This window comes from Nuphar pumila, chromosome 5 (assembly GCF_984573655.1).
Source record: "Nuphar pumila chromosome 5, dmNupPumi1.hap1.1, whole genome shotgun sequence".
Taxonomy (NCBI): domain Eukaryota; kingdom Viridiplantae; phylum Streptophyta; class Magnoliopsida; order Nymphaeales; family Nymphaeaceae; genus Nuphar; species Nuphar pumila.
This window is the reverse complement of record NC_143253.1, coordinates 133,691,815-133,716,015: the sequence shown is the minus strand read 5'-3', so window position 1 is coordinate 133,716,015 and position 24,201 is coordinate 133,691,815. Positions and strand designations below refer to the sequence as shown.

Here is a 24,201-nt window from a genome sequence, read left to right as displayed (position 1 = left end):
TAGGATGGGCAATGGGATGGGAAGGGACGAACGATATTGGCGTTGGAGAATTAGCCACAGGGTCAGGAGAAGCGAAATCAACTGGGTTGGAATCAGGTGAACAAGTCATAAGGGGAGAAGAGAGATCAGGCGAGTTAGGCACAGGGTTAGGAGTGGATGAAGAAAGTGGGGAATCAGAAGAGGGTGAGAGATTGACTAAAACCATTGTGGGGGAAACACCCCAGTGAGGAAGACTAGATGGAGAGATAGAAGAAAAAAGACTGAGATGAGCAAATTGAGACTCATCAAAGAGCACATGGCAATAGATAAAAATACGAGAGGTAGAGGGATGAAAACAAATGTAACCTTTATGATGGGGAGGATAACCAAGAAAGATGCAGGATTTGGTCTTCGGGTGAAACTTGGTAAAGTTGTAGGGGGTAACAAGAGAATATCATACACATTCAAAAACACGAAGATGATGATATTCAGGGAATCAGTTTAGGAGACGTTTGAAGGGTGTTTGGTGATGAAGTACTTGAGTGGGTAAACGGTTGATGAGATAGACCGTAGTGTGAAAGACATCAGTTCAGAAGACATAGGGTAGGGATGCATTAAGAGATTGAGACTCGTTTCCACAACATGCCAGTGTTTTCTCTCAACCAGTTTGTTTTGTTCAAGCGTGTAAGGATAGGAGAAGCAATGAAAAATGCCATTGCTTTGTAGATAGGTTTAAAACTCCCTACTTGTGAACTCGCCACCATTGTCAGTTTGAAAGAGTTTGATGGAAAACCCAACTTGACTTTCAACAATAGATTTAAAACCTTTGAAACAGTCAAATACTTGAGATTTTGTTGTAAGGAAAAGAGACATGAAATTTGGCTAAAATCATCCACAATTAACAGGTAGAAGCGAAACCCTTCACGTGAGCCAATCGGAGCGGGGCCCCAAACATCGGTATATAAGAGTTCAAGAGGTTGTGAGCTCTCTAATAGAGAACAACCAAATGAAAGTTTTTTTGCTTTTCTAACAAGACAATGTTCACAAACTAAACTGCTTTTATTATTGAAAGAAATAGCATTATTTGATTTAAGAAAAAAGATAATCTTCTTATTTGCGTGCCCAAGGCGCCAGTGCCTCAGATCAAACGAGGCCGAAGGTCCTGCATATGCTGCCATCAATGAGGTTTCACTCACCTTAATTGGGTAGAGTCCCGTGTTGGTTTTCTGTCCCCAAAGAAGAATCTTGTTTATTTGTCGATCCTTGACAAGAAATTCAAAATGAGTGAATTAAAAAATACAATCATTATCATTCGTAAACTTTTCTACAGATAATAGATTTTTTATAATTTTGAGCACGTCGAGAACATTCTTTAAATCAAACTTAGAGCCTTAAGATGATAAAACCAAATCACCAATATGTGATATAGATAATGTCTTATCATTCTCAATCATAATGGAATCGTTGCCCTGATAAGGGGATTTGTTTGCAAGTTGTTGGTCATCCATAGTTAGATGATTAGTGGCACTAGTATCATGATAATAATGGTCATATGTTGTTTGGTATAAGAACATGGCGAAAAAATCTTTGGGAATATCTCAACAATTTTTTGCAACATGCCTGCATTTACCATAATACTGATAGGTGATCGGGCCCCGTTGATGTTGAGAGTTATTGAAGAGTGGATTAAAATTACCGAAGGGACCCTTGCCTCGACCACGATTTGAGTTCCAACGACCCCTATAGGAGTCACGATCGTGACCTCTTCCCTGAGAGACCGTAAAGGCAGTTTGGGAAGGCTCTTAATTTCTTGATTGCTTAGGATGAAGCATAATAACTCTCATTTCTTGATTAATCAGAAGATCATACAGGTTAGCAAACGAGTGACAGGTGGCTCCAATGGTGATGGAGGTGACAAAGCTCTCGTACTTGATGGTGAGTCCATTGAGAGCAATTTGCACCAAGTCAGTGTTGTCAATGTGACTATTTGCAGCAGTACGTAAGGGAATCAGCCAAAAACTTAATTTTGTTTAGTTATGTATCTGTGTCCATGCTTTTTTTCTTAATGAAGGTAAGATCCTTCTTTAGAAGCATGATTCTCAGCGGTGATTGAGATCCATGAGAATTTTCTAGCATGACCCAGGCTTCTCGTGCAGTCTTGGTTCTCATGATTTGGCAAAGTACAAACTCAGAAACTGTAGCTTTGATCCAACTTAAGGTAAGTTGATCGGACTTGCGTCAAACATAGAACTCAGGATTAGCCTCTTGTTTTTCACCTTCTGAGAGGATAAACTCAGGGGGTTCAGAAGAAGAGCCATCTACGAATCTAAGAAGATCTTGACTCAACCTTACTGACTCAAGTTGAGATCGCTAGAGAAGGTAGTTTTCTTTGTTCAACTTGATTGATACAAGACTTGCTACGTATGGCATTCCATTGGGTTGTGGCAATGCTGGAAGCCATTGAAGCGCTTGAATGAGCTTAAGGCTATGATACCATGAAAAGATTAAGATAGTGACAATAAACGATAAGACTCACTCAATAACGATAATAGAGAAACCCGCTTTTTACTCACACACTTTCATGAGTGCAGATTTTATTATATATATTCAGTTATACTGAGATTACACACAATCCTCAAATGTTGACATTTAAGGGATGACACTTTATCATATTTGAGGAGTCAGTTGGATAACGCTATATCACCATAGATACACGATCCTCAAATGTTGACATTTAAGGGATGACACTTTATCATATTTGAGGAGTCAGTTGGATAACGCTATATCACCATAGATACACGATCCTCAAATATTGATATTGGAGGGATAACACTATATCATGATAGAATATCGACTTGATGAGTTGGCTTTCAATAGAGAGAAGGCTGTTGCTACATTTGTGAAATCTCCATCTTGAAGGAGTCGATACTGCGATGTCATCCCGGAGGATCTTCACGTGTCATTATCGGTTCAGGGTTGGTAACGCTTGGCTTATCAACTCTCTCTTTATCTCGGCATCGACACTCTCTTGGCAGTGCAAGGCGATGGTAAAGCGGAGGATACAAAGGAGACGAAGGTGGAGGCTGTGAATTTTTGGTCCTGGGCCGGTCAGGAGGGTGCCAGTAAGGAGACAGTTGGGGTGGTTCACCAGCATCACTCCAGCGATGGTGCTGGTGGTGGTGGTGGAAGGGGCATGATGAGCGGTGACGCCTCCGTGGTCGTGCGTTCTCTAGACTCTGCGAAGGAGGTGCTCGCTGGCAAGGGGGGTGGCGACAAGCCAGGCCATGCTTGATTTCTTCGTTATGATTATTGTCATTGTAATGGGATTAAACTAGTCGTTTACTTGTGCTTAAACTGGCCTAGGTTTTGTATGCTTTTGCAAATCTTTTTTCTTATGTTTTCTAAGGTTTTATTAGTTTTGTTATGTACACCGAATCACTAATGATGATTATGTGACTGGGCAAATAGTGGGGGTTTATTACTCAAAGTCGTGGAGATTGGGGTCTCTCTCTCTCTCTCTCATTGAACCGCTTCCAAACAATTTAGATCTTGATAGCCATCAAACCCAACCTAATCAAATAATTATGTATTAAATATGGTTGAAATGTGGGTCTGGTATTGAATTGAATCTCACCCATTTAAAATTCACTTAGGTTAGTTGTGCATGTTTGATTCAATTTTAGTTTATTTCTTGAAAACGAGATAATTGTATTTCTTTTAATTCTAATGGTTCTTAACTACAAAGCATCTGTAATCGAACACGGTCATAAGGAAACAGTGACAATGGGGTCTTAAAGAGTGATGCTAATGGAAACTGAATCTAATCAAACCATTATCAGTGCTTGCCATTGTTGGTTTTCGTGTTCTTTTTTCCAAATCTTGTGATATTGTGGACTTCCGAGAGGATATAGCTGAGGATGACAACAGTTACGGTCATATTGCATAGATCGTCAGTTATGTTCAATCCTCACCACACATCTCACTTTGGGAAGCGTGCAAGGTGAATGCGAGGCCCACTCGCACATTCATATGACGATTGCATAGCCAACGCAATGGTTCGACCCAATCTTGATCGAGTCATATGGATTAAATTGGGCCAATCGCTACTGATCCAGAAATGGGTGATAGATAGGATTTGAGCGGCACCTCTTCTCCTCCGGTGTGGCCCCTGTTACTCCTCTCAGACAGAAGAAGAAGAATAGAATGGCTCATGCTCAAGCATCTCACCCCAGCTGCTGCCTTCTTCTTCGAGGTGAGGGACAAATACTCTCTCTCTCTCTCTCTCTCTCATATTCTAAATCTGGAGGTTTACAGATACAAGGTCTACCTACTTCAGAACTTCCAGCGCTCTATTCAACCCTTCATCGCAAAAAATTTCAGGAATCGCTGCTTCATTTGCTAGAGGATCCCCACTTCGTAAGATCGTGTTTTCCCAGTTGTTCCTTCTCCCTAATTCAGCTATGTGTGCGTGTGTGTGTTTCTCTTATTTCTTAAGATTTTGGTTGCCCAATTGCTCTTCCTTGCTAATTCTGCCATATCACGGTTTCTCTTACCGTCGTGGTGTGTGCAATTGAAATTCGAGAAATGGAGACGAGATGAAAAGGAACATGGTCGAAAAAACAGATAACCGAAATGTGACTCTTTTTTTATTGTACTTGTGGCCCCATTTGCTGGGCTTTTGGTGATGATTGGTTGTATGCGTATCTCTTTGCCGTTCACATTCTATGGGTGTCAAAATACTTGCAGAGCTGCACCTCTTTTAACACTGTTGCCAATTGCAGAGCTGCACTTAATGCAAGATCTAGGCAAGGATGAGACAGATTATCATTAGAAGACCGAAACCTGAATTCAGTGGTTTAATGACAACTGAGGGTGGGAAGAGCAATTGTCTTACAGTTAAAAAAAGGAGAAATTGGCCGGATCCAATTAGCAAAGGTAGGGATTGATAGATAAAGCCATAGCAGCAGTGATCGGTGTTCAAGAGTTCTCAACAAATTGATGAATTCTACAACTGTGGCAAGAAGTATCACAGGAATGAAGAAGGCTACTGAAAGTGATTGCATTTTGGAATAAAATTTGAGAGCTAAGAAGATTGTGATGTCCGCGCATCTCTTCTTGTAGTTGAAAAGCCAAATACGAGTATGGCTAATTAACATGAAATAGCCTTGATGTTGGTTTCAAATACTGAAATGATTGATTATGATTTTGATCGAACTGTCAACTTAGGAGAGGTTGAGTAAAATTTGGAAGCGTAGCTGAGTACAGGAATGAGAAAGTTATAAGAACAAATAATTTTAATTTGTATGTTTGGTAAGGGGATGTACGCCCAGATTTATTGATGATGAAGCCATATATTGTAACATGTATACCAATTTTAGGTATGATGAAGAATTTAATTTTAATCAGAATACATAGAAACCCAAAACTTTTCAGTTTGATAAATGAAATGAGCATATAACCGAAACTCCTTAACAAGATGGTCTAAAGATAAGGATGATGACCAAGAATGGGATGAAGGCTAAAACTAGTCATGAGTCTCATCGTTAGGAAAGTTTACCTTCTTCATTGAGAAGATCCAGTAGTCCATTGAGAAACATGTTTATCAGAAGGTAGCACCTAAGTTAGAGAGGATGAAATACAACCACAGTCGTTGAGATAATTAGCTAGAGCAAGAAAACCAATTCTTAAATATGTTGATGCAACTCCAGCCGTGGATGATATCAAGAATTAATATGAAGAAGCTTGCAAGAATAAAGTGTGACAAATGGCTATGGACAAAAAATTGCATCTAAAGGAGAATCAAACATGGGGACCAACTTCTACAACAATGAATGTGTGAAACAAGCGCATGCTCATCTAATACACAAAAGACGCTGCATGGAGATATCCAGAACATGATTTTAACAAATTATGTATCATTTTGTCTATCCTTTTCAACATTGAGCTACCGATTTACAGTGTTTCAGTTCATCAGTTGTAACATCCTATGAATGTACGTTGTATATTATCCTCTCAAGTATATGGAACTGCTGTTTAGATTATGGTGTATGGTAGATACTTTTGACATATAGAACTCCATTTTTTCGTGGAAAACATGATGTGCTAAGTTGAAATTTTCTGGTTGGTGTGCTAGTTTGGAGAACTTGTCAGCAGGGAAGCAAAAACAAAAGCTATTCAGTTTCCATTAGATGTGAGCAAAGCACAAAGGAAAGCAACAGCCTAGACATATGGCTGGGGCGTCTAGCAATGATGGGTTTTGCAGCAGCTCTTTCAGTTGAAGTGGTTACAGGGAAGGGACTCTTGGAGGTTTGTTTTTTTCCTTTTCAACTTATAAGGCGACCCTCTCTTTTTCTTTCCTTTGCTGAATTATTGATATCCAGCCAGTTATGCTTGCAAATTTCTGGATGTGTGGCATGCATTTATTCTAGTTGGCAATTCACAACTCCATTTTTTGTACTCATAAGACATTGCCTCAAGAGGCTATTCTTCTTATGCCATGAAAACAAATTGTTGTGTCATCGGTACTTGTTTGATGAAACAAGAGTTTTGATTCTTTTGAATCTTCCCAGTATTTGTCATGTATGCATATTGTTACCTGTGTCTCATATGTCTAATTGTTACTCCATATCGGAAGTTATCTGATGTTTTTTCACAGCTAGTGCTGTTATCCTTATCAGCCAAAAGATAAGCACTGGATAAGGAAGATTTCTTACCAGTAAATGCATATGATCTGTATGGTTACAGCCTCTAGATGCTTGCACTAGCAGACCACTGTACTGGTTACTGGTTAACAATTTCTGTCAAAATAGTGCATCTCTGTCAATCTGGTTGCCTTCTAGGCTATGGGTGATCATGGTTTGTCAGATGATATGGAATGACAGTTTGAAACCCACAGGGGCATCCTTTCTGCAAGGTCCAAGCTGAGCGTACTCTCTGGTGTGCAGGGGGGAACCATGTTCCCCTGGCCTAGCAAAACAACAACATTGTAATGCATCTTTTATCATGATACTTCTGATGCTGAATGAGCTTCCTATACTAATCATCATCTTTTGTTGATGATCTCCGCAGAATTCTGTATCTCATTGCATAAAATCGTCCCTCAGAGCAATAACAGTAAGTTTTTCTCTCTGTTGCAGAACTTTGGACTGACAACTCCTTTGCCAACGGTGGCCTTGGCAGTTACAGCATTGGTTGGAGTCTTGACTGCCGTCTTTATTTTCCAGTCCGCATCAAGAAGTTCATAGATAGAATGAACGTTCATGTGCGGTATTTAAGCTATTGAGCCATTTTTCATTTCAGTTATCCCAGTTACGTTGGAAGTGATAATATCAAGATATTTGCTGAAGCAATTTGTAACAATGAAGGGACAAATATTGTGCAAGAACTGCATGAAGTAATGCACACATGATATCTGTATTTTATGTATTTTGAGGGATAAGTATACATCATCCTGGATGCTTAATTTAGTGTTATGCTGTCGGTTGCTGCCTGTGTTCTTTTTCTTTTCTCTTTTTTTTATCAGATGTGCAAGTTGAGAGATAATCCAGAGAGAGAGGGAGAGAAGGTTTGCGAGTGAATACAGTCTGGGCCTCATCTTCAGAGAGGAAAGGAGAAATTCTTAAACATGATTTACGCGCAAGAAATGGTCATATATATAGGAAAATGGGGATCTACCCGACCTGTAACAGATGGGTTTTTTTACCACTGGTACGGGTCGGCAGGGATGGGGTTGGGTATATTATTACTGCTCCCTCTCTCTCTCTCTCTCTCTCTCTCTCTCTCTCTCTCTCTCTATATATATATATATATATATATATATATATATATATATATATATATATATATATATATATATATATATACCCAACTCCATCCATGCCCCACCCGTACCAGATGGGTTTTTTCAAAGTTTTTATATTTTGTCTACAATTTTTTAAGACTTTCAAGACCCCACAAACCATTTTTTCATCCAAAATGCATGATCCAAGAGTCAATTCCTATGAAAACAATCACTTAGAACACATCCGTAAGGTAGGATTTTTGCAAAAAAGTCCAGCGAGTACAGGGTCCGGTAGGGATGGATTGGGTATGTTACCATTGCTCTCTCTCTCTCTCTCTCTGTATATATATATTGCAGTCCTGTGAGAAATTGTCATGATGTGGGAATTCTGATAAATTTGTGACAAGAAATGACAAGAAAACAAGTAGAAAGTGATATAAAATTAACACACAAGCATGTTAAAAAAATATTATTTCTTAATATAAAAAACGTAGGGAGGATGATGCGATTTTCCTCAAAAAAAAGAAGAGGTTGATCCAATAAAAAGGGAGAGGAATCGATTTTTCCCACAAAAAAGGAAACGGGTGTCACATTTTAGAAGCTAGTTTTTCCCTCATTTCAAAGAAGCAAGGAATTTCTGCTTTCGAATCACAATTCCGGGAAAATGAGCTTCTCAATATAGCAAGAGGCTTCTAGTAAATAAGATATGTTGATTAAAAAAAATACTGTGCTCTTGGGCAAATGCAATGTGCTACTGTACCTGTACCTGATCACCCTTCATCTTACGGCAGCAGATGGAGGGTGATCAGGTGCAGTAGCACATTGCATTTGTGCAATGTGATTGCACCGATACTGTACCTGATCACCCTTCATCTTGCTGCAGCAGATGGAGGGTGATCAGGTGTAGCAGATGAAGGGTGATCAGGTGCAGTAGCACATTGCATTTGTGCAATGTGATTGCACCTGATCCTGGTTCCGTACCCTATTTTTCAACAAAATTCACACACATCACGTACTGTAGCTTTGTGATATAGACAAAATTTTCACATACCAAGCAAATCCGGATAGAAAACAAGCAGACCAATCTTTCTCGGATGAAGCGGGCCCACTGCGTGTTATTTGTAATAGGTTGACGATGAGTAGCCCTCAGAAGTCAAGCTCCCATAGCCTCAAGCAGCCGCATATACAAAATAGAGTACATTTTCGGAATTAATGGATTAGAAGGGGAAGCCGGACAGAAAACTTTGGCAACTTTCCAGGTGGCGAAGGCAGCTTTCAGGACTTGTTTTCCAAATTAAATTATGGGTCAAGAAATAATTTTTCTTTCTTAATTGCCTCAGTTTTTCAACGTCCACTGGCTATGCATAGAGTGGGAATACTCAAGGAAATCACCTTTATTCTTATTCTCCTTCCCCTTTATTCTTCTTCATCCGTTGTAGATGATAAGAATAAAGAGCTGCAACTGGAATGGCTTGGCCAACCTTGTTCTCTTCTGATCTTCAGAAGCCTCTACAGTTTTGGTTTCAGGTACGTGAAATCGACCACCTTTGAGTTTCTCATCTTTATGTTCTAGTTGAAACGAATTATGATGCATTGTAGATAGAAATTTGATTTCCATGGAATTGAATGAACTAAATTGTATATCCTGGTTTTTTTCTTTAGTGAAACTTTTTAGTTGATATCTATTGTGTGTTGTGTGATATGAATGTAAGCAGTTGGGGGAGATGGGGTTGGCGGTTTCAAGGCTGATAAAGATGCTGTTTGCTAGGAAGGAGATGAGGATTTTGATGGTAGGTCTTGATGCTGCAGGAAAGACAACCATTCTCTACAAACTGAAGCTTGGAGAGATCGTCACCACCATTCCCACCATTGGTAATTGTCACTCTTAAGAATCTAATTAACAAATCTTGAAATCTCTCTTCCTTTTGTTTATATGCACCTCTCCACACACACACACACAGATGTTGATGCCAACCTGTTGCCCGATTTGCAAAGTATAATCTATGAGTTATGATCAATGCCTACACTAACCAAAGTGCGAAGGAAAAGGGTTTAGAAAAGAGTTAGGAAAGAAAAATTAGAATACAGAAAATCCTTTATAATCAATATCTATAGGCAAACGAGAGGAGATGAGTGAGGGTACAGAGGCCTGCTGCAAAGAGAGACACCCGGATAAGGGTGATCCTCCTGATGGAGATAACCAGATTAGGGAGGAGAAGATGGAGCATGAGAAGAAGAGTCAATCATGGCCGGAAGCCATGTCACACATGTACCAGTAATACGAGGGTACCACATGGCAATTTCAAAAAGTGAAAATAGGGGAACACGGAGAGAGAGAGAGAGAGAGAGAGAGAGAGAGAGAGAGAGAGAGAGCCGAAAGAGGATCAACATTATCACACATGAAGATCAACAAAATGTTGAACCCAACAAAATAGAAAACAAAACTAAAATATAGAAAAACAAAAGCAAAAGGAAAAGAAACTACTGCCAGCTAGCAACAAACAACAACAAACAACAAAGCCAAGCTCAACCAGGATCCTCTGGAAAAGAAGGAACCACCGATGAGTGAACGTTGTTCAGACGGAAGGAGAGGTCTCTAAGATGCATACGTAGAATCGCGTATACATCAACCAAGATTTTATGGACAAGATTGTTAAGGATGACCGGAATTTGACGAAAAGTAGCATCATTGCGTGCCATCCAAACAAACCACCAAGTAGTAAGCAACCATGTCTTCCAGATCAGTCTCCACCGCTTGCAACGTCTAATTTCAATAGGGCCTAGGAGCAGATCAAGCGCAAAAGACTCCTCTTTAACAATTACGTTCGGAGATCTCCACGTGCTATTAAATAGGGCCACGAAGATTGGGCAGGACCAGAATAAATGAAAAGTAGTTTCTTCAGCAGCTTGACACAGCACACACCAACTTGGGAACTGAAAGCCCAACTTCTTTAAATAACTGTGAGTCTGAACCCTATCATGCAAAATTAACCAAGCCAAGACCTGAGATCTTGGGGTAGGGCCCTTACCCCATAACGCACACTCAGGGAACCAATCTGCCCCTGGGGCGAGCAACGATATATACACTTTATGGGTGTGGAACGCACCATTTGGTGCAATAGCCCAATGCAACCACTGATCATAATTACTTGTATCCCCAATTTGATCTCTAAAGGACGATAAGGCTCTCAGCCACATGCTTCGCAAGTGCGAGATCGCCAGCCCCCGGGTTCCATGACGAGAGTTAGATAAATCAGGAGCACCATATTTAGCATGAAGCAAACGAGCACAAGGAGAACCTGGTTGATGGGCCATCCAACATTGCTTGGCCACAAGAGCAATACTCCTCTGTCTTGGAGCAAAAACACCTAAGCCAGCCATACGCTTAGGTAACACCAACGTTCGCCAACCAACCAAATGGCGCTTACTCTTAAGCTGACACCCAGACCAAAGAAAATCCATCATTAAACGACAAATCTGCTTCTCCACGCCCACCGACATCACGAACATTGACATGAAGAATTCAGGGATAGAAGAAAGAACATGTCTGATTAAAGTCAGACGGCCAGCAATGGAGAGATAAGACGTCTGCCACGAAAAAAACTTGTTTTTCACTTTTTGAATAGTTGGAGCCCAAGCAGCGGAAGATAGGCGCTTCACTTGTAACGGCAGGCCCAAATATGTCATCGGCAACTCAGAGATTGCACAATTGAAAATCCGTTGACCCGCTGCAAGCATAGGATACTGAACATTGAACATAGTAATAGAGCATTTGCTATCATTTAGGGAAAGCCCAAAAAGAGAAAGAAAAAACTGGAGAATAAGCTTGAATCTAAGCATTTGTTGCACGTTTGCTCGCCCAAAAATAATCATATCATCAGCATAAATAAGAATATGGTCTGAAAAATCCGGAAGATCTAGAGGATCTATCAGGCGCTTCTCCGCAGCACGCTTGAGCAACACCACGAGACCCTCAGCAATGACATTGAACAACAAAGGCGATAGAGGGCATCCAAGAGAGAGAGAGAGAGAGAGAGAGAGAGAGAGAATATTAGGCTCTCTTTTCTCATACTACTAAGTCAGAGTGTTTTTATGATAGATTTGAACATTTAGATGTGTTTAGCATGCTTGAATTAGTGAGAATCGACTCTTGGATCATGTTTTTTTTATGAAAGATGTATTTTTTATGAGAAAAAAAATTGATGCTTTCATAACCATTGATTTTGGATTACAGAAAAAATCTGTATACAAGTCAGATTCTGGTGATACAAAAGCCTGTTACCACTGAACAAAACCTATAGATCTCATCTACTCTGTTAGGTGTGAAAAAAAAAATACCAAAAACTAAGCGGGGCATAATCAGCCCATTACTCATATATATATATATATATATATATATAAAGAGATAGAGAGTTTGTGGTTTGTGTATGGATCGTGTAGCTCTTCATTAGGATCCATATTAAAAATTTGAAAACAAAAACTCCTGAATTGATTTTTTTTTAAATGGTAAGGGCCGGGTGGAATGAAATTTTTGAAAAGAATAAAGAATGAAAGGAATTTGAATTTTTCTTTTTCAATAAAATGGAGCGTGGGAAAATGAAAGGGGGGCTTTTGTCTCTCTCTGACCGATGTGGGGAAGAGCAAGTTGAGGATCTCTGTTTTTTATTTTTCCTTCTTTTTTTTTTTCTTTCCAACCCTAAAAGTAAAAACAAAAACAAAAATGTTATTTTCATCCCGAATTGGACCAGCACGTCCATGCCATGTTCAGTACTTGGCTGGTACGGTTGCTCTCTAGACGTGTGTATGTGACAGGTAGGAAGTGGGGATTAAGATGATGCTGATCATAGCAAATGATCTCCTCCTAAGTCCATTCTCATCGGGAACAAGAAAGTCTCAAAGGTTCCTGATCAGATCTGTAATGAGATGGTGGACTCATGTTCCAAAACCTTGATCGCTGGATTCGCACCGATACAAGAGAATGTGATTTAGTTTCATCTTTGATTAACTACAGAAGCTATGGCCGGATATGAAAGATGTCAATTTTTCGATAGGAAAAATGGTTTGTTCTTTATAAGAGTTCTCAAAGAGGAAGATATGAAATGGATCATAAAGAGTAGGTATGGCAGTGGACGGGGGAAAGCGGGGCCCCGCCCTGCCTTGCCCCGTTTGGACCGTATGAAACGGGGATGGAGGCGGGGAAGAAGGTTAAAATCCATTCCCGGGGATGGACTTACACTTTTCCCCGCCCTGCCCCTTCCCTGCCTAGCCCCACCCTGCCCCATCCACAGTCCTTCTAAAGGATGGCAATAGACTACGGGGAAACGGGCCCCGCCCCGCCTCATCCTCGTTTGAACCGGGGATGGAGGACATGAAACGGGGATGAAGGTGGGGGTGGAGGTTAAAATCCATCCCCATGCAGGGATGGAGGTTCTAATCTTGAGACGGGGCGAGGGTGGAGACCCTGTCCCCCACCTCCGCCCCGGTCCATTGCCATCCCTAATAAGGAGAAGTTTTTGGCAGATTGCGGAAAGAACCTTAATTGTGAACAAGTGGTTTCCTGGGAAAGAATGGAAACTTAAGGGCACATCATGTTGGATCCGAATAGATCCAAATCCAGGTAGATCCCATGCAATAAGGTCAGAGTTGGGCCCACTCTCACCTGATCGCATAGGATGCCCCACCAAATGCAGTTACCAAAACTGTTTTTCAGCTTTGAACCGAACCTATCTCCCGACATAACAGTGTCCAGGCGAAATACGCTGGGATCAGGCTACCCAGGGGATGGTATAAATATCCCAGCTCCTGCGATATTCTCTACGACTTTTGGAAGTCTATCCCCCTCAAGCAGGCCTGAAACCAAAAACTCTTTCTGCTCTCTCTCTCTCTGTTAGTGCGCACTTCAGGTCGATCTTAAGTCTAGCCCCCAACTCGCTGATCGAAGTCGCAGATCGTCGATCGAAGTTGTAGATCGCCGCTCGGAGCCGCCATCATCGATCGAAGTTGTAGATTGCCGCTCGGAGCCGCTGACGATCGCCGGAAATCGAAACAGGGAAAAACGAACAATCAATTAGTATGTTTTTCTCTTCTCTGTTTGAGGCTGTCGCAGGAAATCCGTCCACTCAGCCGCCGAAAAACCGCCCGTCCTCTCACCCGGTAGATTGTCTTAACCTGGTTCATAAAAAGAAAAACTAAATAATTTTTTTGGCCGACGATGTTTTTTTTTAAGGAGGGACGATCCCTACCGAACTCCGGCAGCCTTCGCTGCCGGCGTCAGGGGCAGAGGGAAAACCCCTTCCACCGGGTGGTGGCTGCCGGCGTCTGGGACAGAGGGAAATCCCGAATGCGGGTTTGCTATTCGTATCAGAGCAGAGCAGGGAGGAGATATAAAACTCCCACCGACAGGAGGTCGATGGACCCTGGCGACCCCTACTGTCAGGAACAGAGGAGGAGGAGGACATCCCCTCACCTACAGGAGGCCGACGCCGGACGGTGGTGCCTGAAGAGCAGTCGGTCAGGCGCAACCTACTAACCACCGAATGGTGGTGCTGAAAGTACGGTTACTGCCGGAGTGTGCGGGAGAGAGGTTGCAACAGGAAGATCCGTCGGAGGGCTTCCTCTCGGTCAAATGAATCCGGCTAAACCTCCGAGAGAAGCGGCAACACTGGGAGGCGTCGGAAGGCCAACCTGCGGGCGGTCTGTGTTCTAGTTTTGCTTGAGCAGCAGGGGAGGTTAGTCCGGTAGTCCTGCTAATCCGAGGCTGCAAAGTAGACTTGAGAAATCGAGAAAGAGGAAGAACCCTCTTTTCTTAACTCTCAAGTTATCTTTTTATTTATTTTATTTATTTATTTTTCTTCTTGTTGTTAAAAGATTATGATATTGCCTCTATTCTTTGTATTAATCACTTTATGTTGAGTTGAATTACAAATCTTCCCTGCATTATCCTGTTAATTACACTCTGAAAAGAACTTTACCAAACCATCCTTGTTCTGTTTGGTTAATTCTTGGTTCTGTTATTTTTCTGTGTTTTGTCTGGAAATACCATTAGCAGGCCTCTTTGAAAACTATCACAGGCAGGCAGGGCTGTAGTTTCAGTTTATTTTAGAATAGCCTCTGACTTTTTAAAAATTTCAGAAAGCCTCCTAAACTTTGCTGTTTAACATATATGTATACGTATGTATCTACAAAATATGTATATATACAATTTTAATACTCAAACTTATGGTTGGATAACCGAAAGTTTTCTTAAGATAAAGTAAAATATAAGAGCAGCGAGAGGTTTTGTGAAGAAATTCGTCATTTGATATTTTGAGGTAACATAGGGAAGATCAATAGTGCCTCTTAGATACTTCTCTCGTACATAGTGACAATCTATCTCAATATGTTTGGTACGATCGTAAAAGGTCTAGTTTCTGAGCCAAATCAACTCCATAGTGGTTGTAGTCATAGAAAGCTCGGTATTTGCTTCAGTCAAAGAGAAAGATACATTATGGTGCTTCTTATATTGCCATAAGATCAATGATTCACCTAAAAAACAAACATTGTGGTTAACCATCGATTATTGAGATCACCTCCCCAAACAACAACAATATAAGCAGTTAAATCTAATGATGAAGAATCAAATAAAAAAAGACCTTGATAAATAGAAGTCTTAATATATCTAATAATACGAAAAATTGCTCCTATATGAACAGAAGTATGAGCATACTAAAACTAGCTAGTTGTGTAAACTGGATATGCTACATCATGTCTCATAATTGAAAGTAAGAAAGTACTGATAAGCTGTTTGTATGGTGTTAAATTTTTAAGTGGTTCTCCATCATCAATTATCTTAGCATTGACAATCTCGAGAGTATCAACCTTCTTATCATCTGATATTTCAGACCTAACAACAATATCTAGAGAAAATTTAGATTGATTCAATAGATAATCTCTAGAAGAATAAGCTACTTCAATTCCAAGAAAATATTTTAAAAAACCCATTAGTCATTTCAAAATATTTTTTGAGAAGTTTTTTAATGTGTTCAACTATATATTTGTCCTCTTTAGTGATGATCTTGTCCTCCACATAATGGATAAGAACAATAATACATGCATCAGTTAGACAAGATTTAAATTTAATATCAAACATAACTTGACTAAATTTGTCATACGAAGTCTTCGGTGCTTATTTAAGACCATAAAAGACTTTATCCAAACGAAGAGCTTTTCCCGTAGGAATAGTTACACCAGGTGGTGCTTCCATGTATACTTTTTCAACCAAATTTTCATTAAGAAATACATTCTTAACGTTCATTTGATACATGAGTCATCTTCTTACAACAACTAGGGCTATTAAGGTCCTAACTGCTAGTCATTCTAGCAACTGGGGCAAAAGTTTTTTCATAATCTATGTCATATTTTTTAGGTTATTCCTTAGCAACTAATTTCACTATGTATGTTTTAAGAGTTCCATCACTCTTAGTTTTTACCTGATACACCCATCTACAACCTATAAGTTTTTTTCTTTAGAAAACATTTTGAATAGTCCAAGTATTGACTCTTTCTAAAGCTTCTAGCTTTACACTCATGACTTCTACCCATTGAGAGTGTTCTTTTGCTTGAGCATAGGTCGAGGGTTTTATATAGGAATGCATTAATGCAATACAGGTTTCGTACTTAGGTGAAAAATAGTCATAAGACAATTTTCAAGGAGTTTTGAGATTCTAGATGACCTTCTAGTTTATATTTCTATTTGGTTTCCACTTTCAACATATCTTTCAAGTGCACATGAACATTTAGAATCACTACGCCTAGAATATTGTATATAATTTTTATCCTTACATGATTGCTCTTCTCTAATTTCATTATCATAAGATTGTTCTTCACTCACTATATCATTTATAAGATCATGGTCTTCATCAAGACCAAAATCACAATCATCATATTTTGGAATTAAATCCAACAAAAACAAATACTCAGTTATTTTCTTAGAATTTTTATATTAAAAAAAAACTTTCTTTTGCTAAGGACATATTTCTTGAAACATGTAGTTTTTTATTTCTAAAATAAAAGCATCTATAGCTTTTTTGGTTATTTACATATCCCAAAAAGACACAAGGAATAGCACGGGGAGAAAATTTATCATTCTTGCTGGTAAAAACAAAACATTTGCATCCAAAGACTCTTAATTTGAAATAATCAGGAATTAGTTTGAAAAGTTTCTTTAACTGGTGATACATTTTGCAAAGAAGAAGATGACATTCTATTGATGAGATAAACAACACTTAATGTGGCTTCAACCCCAAAAAAAATTTGGTACTTGGTTTGCAATAAGCAAGGTTCTTATTGTTTCTATAATGTGTTTATGTTTTCTTTCAGCTAAATTATTTTGTTGTGGAGTGTAAAGACAATATTTTTGATGTGTGATTCCATTTAAGTTTAGGTAATCTTTAAATTCTTTTGATAACAATTCTTCTCTTGAATCAGTGCAAAAGATAGAAATATTATTTTTAAATTTATTTTTGATCAAATTGTGAAATATTTGAAAATGTAAGAAAACTCTGGATTTATGTTTATGAAAATAGATTCAAGTATGTGTAGAAAAATCATCAACAAAAATCATATAGTATATAAAACCACCTTTAAATATAACAGACATTGGGCCCCAAACATTTGAATGTATTAACTCAAGTGGTCTAGAAGAAACAAAGGTTCTTTCTTGAAAAGGTAATCTCTTCATTTTGCAAAGAATATAATCTTCACGTAAAGTTTTTATAATTACAAAACATTTCCATCTTTGGTAAGTAATGCATTTTGGATGCATTAAGATGATCAAGCTTTTTATGTCATAAATCTAAATCTAATTTTTGAACATTACAATAAAAAGTATTATTGGATATTTAAAAAAAATCATGTAGTATAAGTCTCCTTCTCTATAGCCTTTCTCAATTAGTTTTCCTGACTAGCGATCATGTACCCGACAACCATTAGAGGAGAAGAAAACATTACACCAATGGTCAAATAATTGAGAAACAGACAAAAGATTTAAATTTAATTTAGAAATATATTTAACTTTTGGAATAATTTTTTTTTTTGAATTTTGATAAATATTTTTGAAAATCTATATTTATTTTATCTTAAGAGATGTCACATCAACAGTAAACACATTCGACTTGCTTGAATTATGACATTTAGATAAAAAACATTATTTGGTATGTGAAATGAGGCACCTAAGTCAAGAAGTCAAAGAGATTTACCGGGATTAGAGAAGCCAAAGGATGACACTGCATTGTTCTCCACTTGAACTTGGGCTGCATTTGGGGATAGTCGTGCAACACATAACATCGGTCTTTGGTATGACTGAGTTTCCCACAGTGGTCACACTTTGGGTGTTCACAAAAAAAAATTCCTTTGAAACGTCCTTCCTTTTGGGATTTAAAAACTTGACCAGCACTCTCAACCATAGCAACGGCGTTCATTTCCATGGTGGGTTCAACATGTAATTCCCTGTGGCATTCTTCTTGCAATAGCAAGTTGTACGCTTTGTTGATTCCCGTCAATGGATCCATTATTAGAATGTAGCTTATGATGGAAGCATGTGATTCATTCAATCCCATGACGAATTGAATGAGTCTTTCTTGATGATATATATCAGTGAGTGCCTTGGCAACTCCACATGTGCATGTATGAAAAATAACATGGACAAATAACTCGTCCCATAGGATTTTCATTTTGGTATAATATGCTGCCACTCAGAGATTTTTTGGTTGAAGAGTCATAATGGACCGTTTGATTTGATATATCCTGGGTCCATTGGTTTGGGAAAATCTCTCACGAAGATCATTCCAAATATCAGCAGTGGTCTCTCTGTATTAACGAATTAGGAGAGTTAATGGGATAAAGAATTTAAAAGCCAAGAGAGTACCATGTTATTGCAGTGGGTCTATGCTGCAAAATTTGATGCCGTTGGATTCGGTTTCGTCACAAATCCATCTACGAACCCCATTTTGTTCTTTGCTGAGAGGGTGATGGTGATAGCACGACTCAGTTGATAATTGTCTCCAATGAGCACACTCAACACCAACAGTTGTCCTAGGTTGTCCAAGTGGTGTAGATAGAAGGGGTTGTCAATGGATTCAGAAGGAGACCGAATTTTCACTATTCATGGTGATGAAGATGAAGCTCACTCGCTCAAAATAATGTCAGTTCTGATACCATGTGAAAAGGAGATAACATGCAAATGAGAATGAGAGAGAGAGAGATATGATGTGAAAATGAATCCGTTGATTGATTCATTCATGTGAAAGTTGTGTGAGATATATATCTCAACTGGAAGATAAGCTACAGTAACAATACAATAAAAAAAGGAAAGTTACAGTAGAAAATAATACAACAGATGTCGATATTCAGAAAACTGATCCCACCAAATGTGCTGGCTGTTATGAGTCATTTGGATCACCTTATCTTGACATCATTTGGTGGTTACGAATCACCTTGAGATAACCTTGAATATCAGCTTTCCTGAATTTCCATTTACCATGTCAACTTACTGATTTTATCAATTACTGCAGGAGACTTTGGGAAGTCCTAGGGCTGCATGTTTTTTATTCTCCATGGTTGTTAGTAGGTGATTAGAATGTTGTTCGAAGTCCTAAGGAAGAATGGGGAGGTCACCATATGCATATAGCGATGGAGGGATTTAATGATGTTGGAAGACTTTTCCGGATCATAAAATTGTATTTTTTCATTCAAAAGCCAATCCCTACTATTTTGAATATGCTGTCCGATTGGATCAAAACCTGTGTCAGAGTGATCTGGCATCATTTGTACATACAAACGTTTGTAGCAAATATTATCTAAGAATTTTATAGTCAAAGGCCGTGAGCTAAGAGTTCAAAAGATTATTTATGTGCATGTCATTTGCCTCTGTTCTACCCCATGCATGGCTAAAATATGAGTAATGATTTTTTTTTGGCTTTTGATTTTCTCTGGAACCAAATACCACATGTTCTTGGATTTATCCTTCAAAACCGAATGTGCCACACCACTAGGGATGTTTTAGGCTTTCTCTCTGGTAAAAGGAGGTCTTAGAGAGATAATGGGGAGCTGACAAGAGCATTTATATTATAATCTATGTCACATGGGTGCGGGTGCGGGTGCAGGGATGCGGCACTTCCAAAAAATCCGGGTGCGGGGGTGCGGCAAAAATATAAAAAATTATATGTATATATATATAGTCCAAAAGTTGAAATGATTGGAGGAGAAGGATTCATGTGGAAGACCCAGAATGATTTTCTTTTTTGGTTCATATCGCGGACCCCAATTGTTTTGGGATGAAAGCGTTGTTGTTGTTGTTGTTGTATATAAAGTCCAAAAGTTGGACATAAATGACCCTGGGTGCATTGACTGCACCCAGGGTCAGGTTGACCGCATCGGGTGCGGGTGCAGCACCTAGTTGGAGAATCCCTATGACATATAGGGCGAAAAAAATTTCTTGGCAACTTTTTTTTAAGTCCAAAAAATTGGACCAAAATGACCTTGGGTGCGTTGACCGCACCCAGTGTCGGGTTGACCGCACCCGGTGCTGCACTCACACCCGCATCGCGTCGCGTCAACGCAGGTGCGGCACCCTGATAGCCGAATCCCTGTGACATAGATTATAATCTAGACGTTTTTCGGTTTAGCTCTTAAAGAGTACCCTTCAAGTTTTTGAAAGATTTTGCTGACTGTTTTTTATGTTTCAATGGACAGGGTTTAACGTGGAGACTGTAGAGTATAAGAATGTTAGCTTCACTGTTTGGGACGTTGGAGGACAAGACAAGGTAATCATCATCAGTGTGCATGTATGGAGAGTAGGGCTGGTAAATGGGCCGAACAAATTGAACAGAGGGTGTTCAAGCTTGGCTCGTTTCTTGTATTGAGCCAAGCTGAACTTGAGCTCATGAGAAAACTGAGCTAAACGATCCAAGCATGAGAAAGCTCAGGTATATATATAATTTTATATATATACTTTTTAAAAGTCAAAAAGTAATTTGGATCCTAAATGATTAAACTTACTAAGCCAAGATCTAACTAGCTCATTTACAAAATAAATACTTGTTTTAAATTTGTAAGCAATAGGATTTGAACTCTGAACTTATTGCTTGCAGGCCAAACACTTCAGTCATCTTCATTCTATAATATAAAATATATGCAAAATATATTTGTTGTTAATAAATGAGCCTATATGAGCCGAGCTGAGAGGAACATTGGTTGTTCATACTGAAGCTTGTTGAGCCTATTTCACAAGTTCAAACGAGCTCTTTACGAGCTGGACAAGAGCCAAGCCACTTGCGGCTAGAGAGAGAGAGAGAGAGAGAGATCTCCAATTTATCAGGCCTGCCTTCTGTAGGAAGCGAATTCACCCGACTAGACTCATATCAGACCTCATACGAGATGGTCATTTCTGGATCTGAACGTGGTTTAGGTTTAGCAGGGGTGGAACCTAAGGACCTGCAATCATTTGGTAGAGTTGCTTCATTCTCTGCTTTGTGATTTTGAGTGCAGAACAATAAAAAACTCCTATGTGCACCACATTGTTGTTAATAAGTTCTGTGCTTCTAACATCAGTTTCATATATTTATGGTTCTGCACTTCTGCTATTGATGACCAACAAGTGCAACTTGGTGGATCTATACTGAACAGATTCGACCACTGTGGAGGCACTACTTCCAGAACACCCAGGGACTTATTTTTGTGGTTGACAGCAATGACAGAGAGCGTATTCTTGAAGCCAGAGATGAACTGCACAGGATGCTGAGTGAGGTTGGTTCTCTTTGGCCAGCCTCTGTATTACGATTGGTGCCCATGCTTTGGAGGTTTCATACTAATATAAAACCATCTTATGTTTTTTTTAACAAAAATCTTGAACTTCTTGACCACCTGAAGACTTACTAGCTAAGAACCCCAACAGTTGATTTCAGTAATGACTATGCTTTCTTATTCTTTTGCATCTTGGTTTGATTTCTCTAATTTTAAATTCTTGTATATCCGGAACTATAAGTAGACATGAACAAGAGCACAGAAGATGCGGTCATGCGCGAACACACACACACACACACACACACACACACACACAGAGAGAGAGAGAGAGAGAGAGAGAGAGAGAGAGAGAGAGAGAGAGAGGTGCTTACTTGAGTGAAAACTGAACTGTATGAGATTATCTACAGGTTCAGTGAATTATATTACAGAACTCTTGATTTTCAAAGACCGATATAATCCTGAGAAAAGCAGGATATTTCAAAATATCTCCCTTTTTGAAAATATTGTATTTTTGGCACGATATTATCAAGTCATTAATGGCATGTTTATATTATATGTTTTTCTTATATTTTTATATATTTTCTTACATATTTTTCAAATTAAAAATACCAAGATTTTCAGAGAAAAACAAAATTTTTAATTTATGAGATTAAAACATAGATATATTTAAATATACCAAGATTTTCCCAAGATTTTCTTTTGCCGAGAAAATCCCAATAGTGAGGTTTGTTACTTGGTGAAAGATCCTTGATTGTGGTTACATAATCATCAATTGTTTTCTCTGTGTATAGTTCAGTTGAAGGTGACAAATTTGGACTTTGTCTATTATCTCCAAACAAAAGTCATGCCAAACCACATTGTATTGTCTGTTTGGCACAAAAAGACAAATAGATTTTATTTATCATCTCCCCTGCAAGCAAGATGAGAAGGAACTTTGATCATTTGGTTTTGTAATCTGTGGCACATAACTCTTCAAGATGTACTGAATACTGATAACTGAAACTTCTTTTTTACTTTTTCTTTTTTTAAATTATTCAGGAGGAGTTGCGTAATGCAACATTGCTTGTGTTTGCCAACAAGCAAGATCTTCCCAATGCCATGAGTGTTTCAGAAATTACTGACAAGCTTGGACTACAATCTCTTCGTCAGCGCCGATGGTAAGATCAATCTTCTTGAGACTTGCTGGAACCCACATTCACTGTGACAGAACTAAATTAATCTACTTTAGAAAGATAAATCTCCATTTGATTAGAGTTGGAAAACATTTTTGTTACCATCGGTGCAAAGTTCATGTATTTTCATGACAATGTTTTTTTGCTTGTGTTGAAATTGAATGTTTTTGCTACACAAGTTCTTGTGCAAATTGATGAGTCAATGCTTAGTTCCATCCATCTATATGGATGAACATACTAGGCTTAGGCAGTCAAAAAGACATTGTTCTTGGCTCAAGGCATATTCGAAACTAACCATGGTGCATTCACATCATTCAGTTATCATTTATATTCCATAAATAACCTAATGGGTATGTGCAATTCGCTTATGTTGAGACAGGTGAGACCATCTGGGAGTTTATTTTGCTTGAGTGATTTAATACTCTGAATAACTAGTTGAATCGGATTCCTAAAAGCTGAAATTCTAGGAATAACTAGTTGAATCGGATTCCTAAAAGCTGAAATTCTAGGATGCATTAGACTTCAGAAGTTGTAGGATCTACCCACTTAAGACGAATGTGATAGACTGGGTTCCCTAATTTTATGGGGCGAGGAACCATTGAGTTATTGTCATTGTCGCTTGTAGCAAGTTAGGCATACACTTCACATAATTGTGATGTCCTAGGAAACCAAATTGGATGCTATGCTTCTAATTGTTTATTGTGGTTTCTAAGGAATTTTGATTTTGTGTTCAACAGGTACATTCAGAGTGCTTGTGCCACTTCAGGTGTGGGACTCTATGAAGGCTTGGATTGGTTGTCCAGCTATGTCTCAAACAAGGCAATCTCTCTCTCTCTCTCTCTCTCTCTCTCTCTCTCTCTCTCTCTCTGCTAAGCTTGGTTTTAATCACAATGTGGTTGCAGGCATAGGCAGCCCCCTTGGTGATTGTGAAGGTTTGACTTGTGTACACCACAACTTTGCTACGACATTAAGGAATGAGTTTGTCTAAGGATTCATAATAAAGACTGACCAAGTAAATTATATATCAGATAATGATTATGAATAATATAAGAGCTGCTGCATGCTATTATATCACAGATAGGTGCATGGTGCCAGTGGAAGTATGAATGCATGCCCTTACCTGTGAATAAGAAAGTTCCCTTCAAGTTGTGAAGAATTATTTTCCTATCACATTTTAAAATTTAGCAAAATGCTCACGAAGGGACTCCGTTCTTGTTATCACAGATTGGCCTACGAGTCATTCACAAGGAGAAAGGGTGAGATTTTTATAAGAAAAAACCAGCATGAAAAGATTTTTCTTGTTTTTCATGGTTCTAAACATGGCCTTAGCGATTACAGTACGGATCAGACCACAGTTACTGGAAGTGCTTGCGCTAAGCAAAAATCATGATTACTTGCAAGCAGAAAGTGTAAGCGGTTTCAAAATCTAAATCCACAAACATGGAGATCACAATTTTTTATTATAGGAATCTCGATTCCCAGTAATGAGAA

General features: G+C 38.9%; 2 protein-coding genes across 2 annotated transcripts; both read left to right on the top strand.

Moving 5' to 3' along the window:
* The first annotated feature begins 4,095 nt into the window (after positions 1-4,095).
* SEP1 (stress enhanced protein 1) lies at positions 4,096-7,445 on the top strand. The gene is made up of 4 exons (XM_090006831.1): positions 4,096-4,231; positions 4,294-4,395; positions 6,113-6,285; positions 7,116-7,445. The coding sequence occupies exons 1-4, from the start codon at positions 4,183-4,185 to the stop codon at positions 7,221-7,223; spliced, it is 432 nt and encodes a 143-aa protein (XP_089862957.1). The 5' UTR covers positions 4,096-4,182; the 3' UTR covers positions 7,224-7,445.
* A 1,789-nt stretch (positions 7,446-9,234) lies between these two features.
* LOC149838834 (ADP-ribosylation factor 2-like) lies at positions 9,235-23,786 on the top strand. Its single transcript, XM_090007808.1, has 7 exons — positions 9,235-9,286; positions 9,475-9,631; positions 20,489-20,559; positions 21,422-21,541; positions 22,577-22,695; positions 23,448-23,529; positions 23,613-23,786. The coding sequence occupies exons 2-7, from the start codon at positions 9,484-9,486 to the stop codon at positions 23,616-23,618; spliced, it is 546 nt and encodes a 181-aa protein (XP_089863934.1). The 5' UTR covers positions 9,235-9,286; positions 9,475-9,483; the 3' UTR covers positions 23,619-23,786.
* The last annotated feature ends 415 nt before the right edge of the window (positions 23,787-24,201 follow it).

Excerpts from the sequence above, each read along its gene's own strand:
- LOC149838834 (XM_090007808.1), top strand. The coding sequence starts at position 9,484 with ATGGGGTTGGCGGTTTCAAGGCTGATAAAGATGCTGTTTGCTAGGAAG. Across the intron at positions 9,632-20,488 it reads CACCACCATTCCCACCATTG|GGTTTAACGTGGAGACTGTA; the intron begins GTAATTGTCACT and ends TTCAATGGACAG. Across the intron at positions 20,560-21,421 it reads ACGTTGGAGGACAAGACAAG|ATTCGACCACTGTGGAGGCA; the intron begins GTAATCATCATC and ends TATACTGAACAG.
- SEP1 (XM_090006831.1), top strand. The coding sequence starts at position 4,183 with ATGGCTCATGCTCAAGCATCTCACCCCAGCTGCTGCCTTCTTCTTCGA. Across the intron at positions 4,232-4,293 it reads CTGCTGCCTTCTTCTTCGAG|ATACAAGGTCTACCTACTTC; the intron begins GTGAGGGACAAA and ends GGAGGTTTACAG. Across the intron at positions 6,286-7,115 it reads CAGGGAAGGGACTCTTGGAG|AACTTTGGACTGACAACTCC; the intron begins GTTTGTTTTTTT and ends TCTCTGTTGCAG.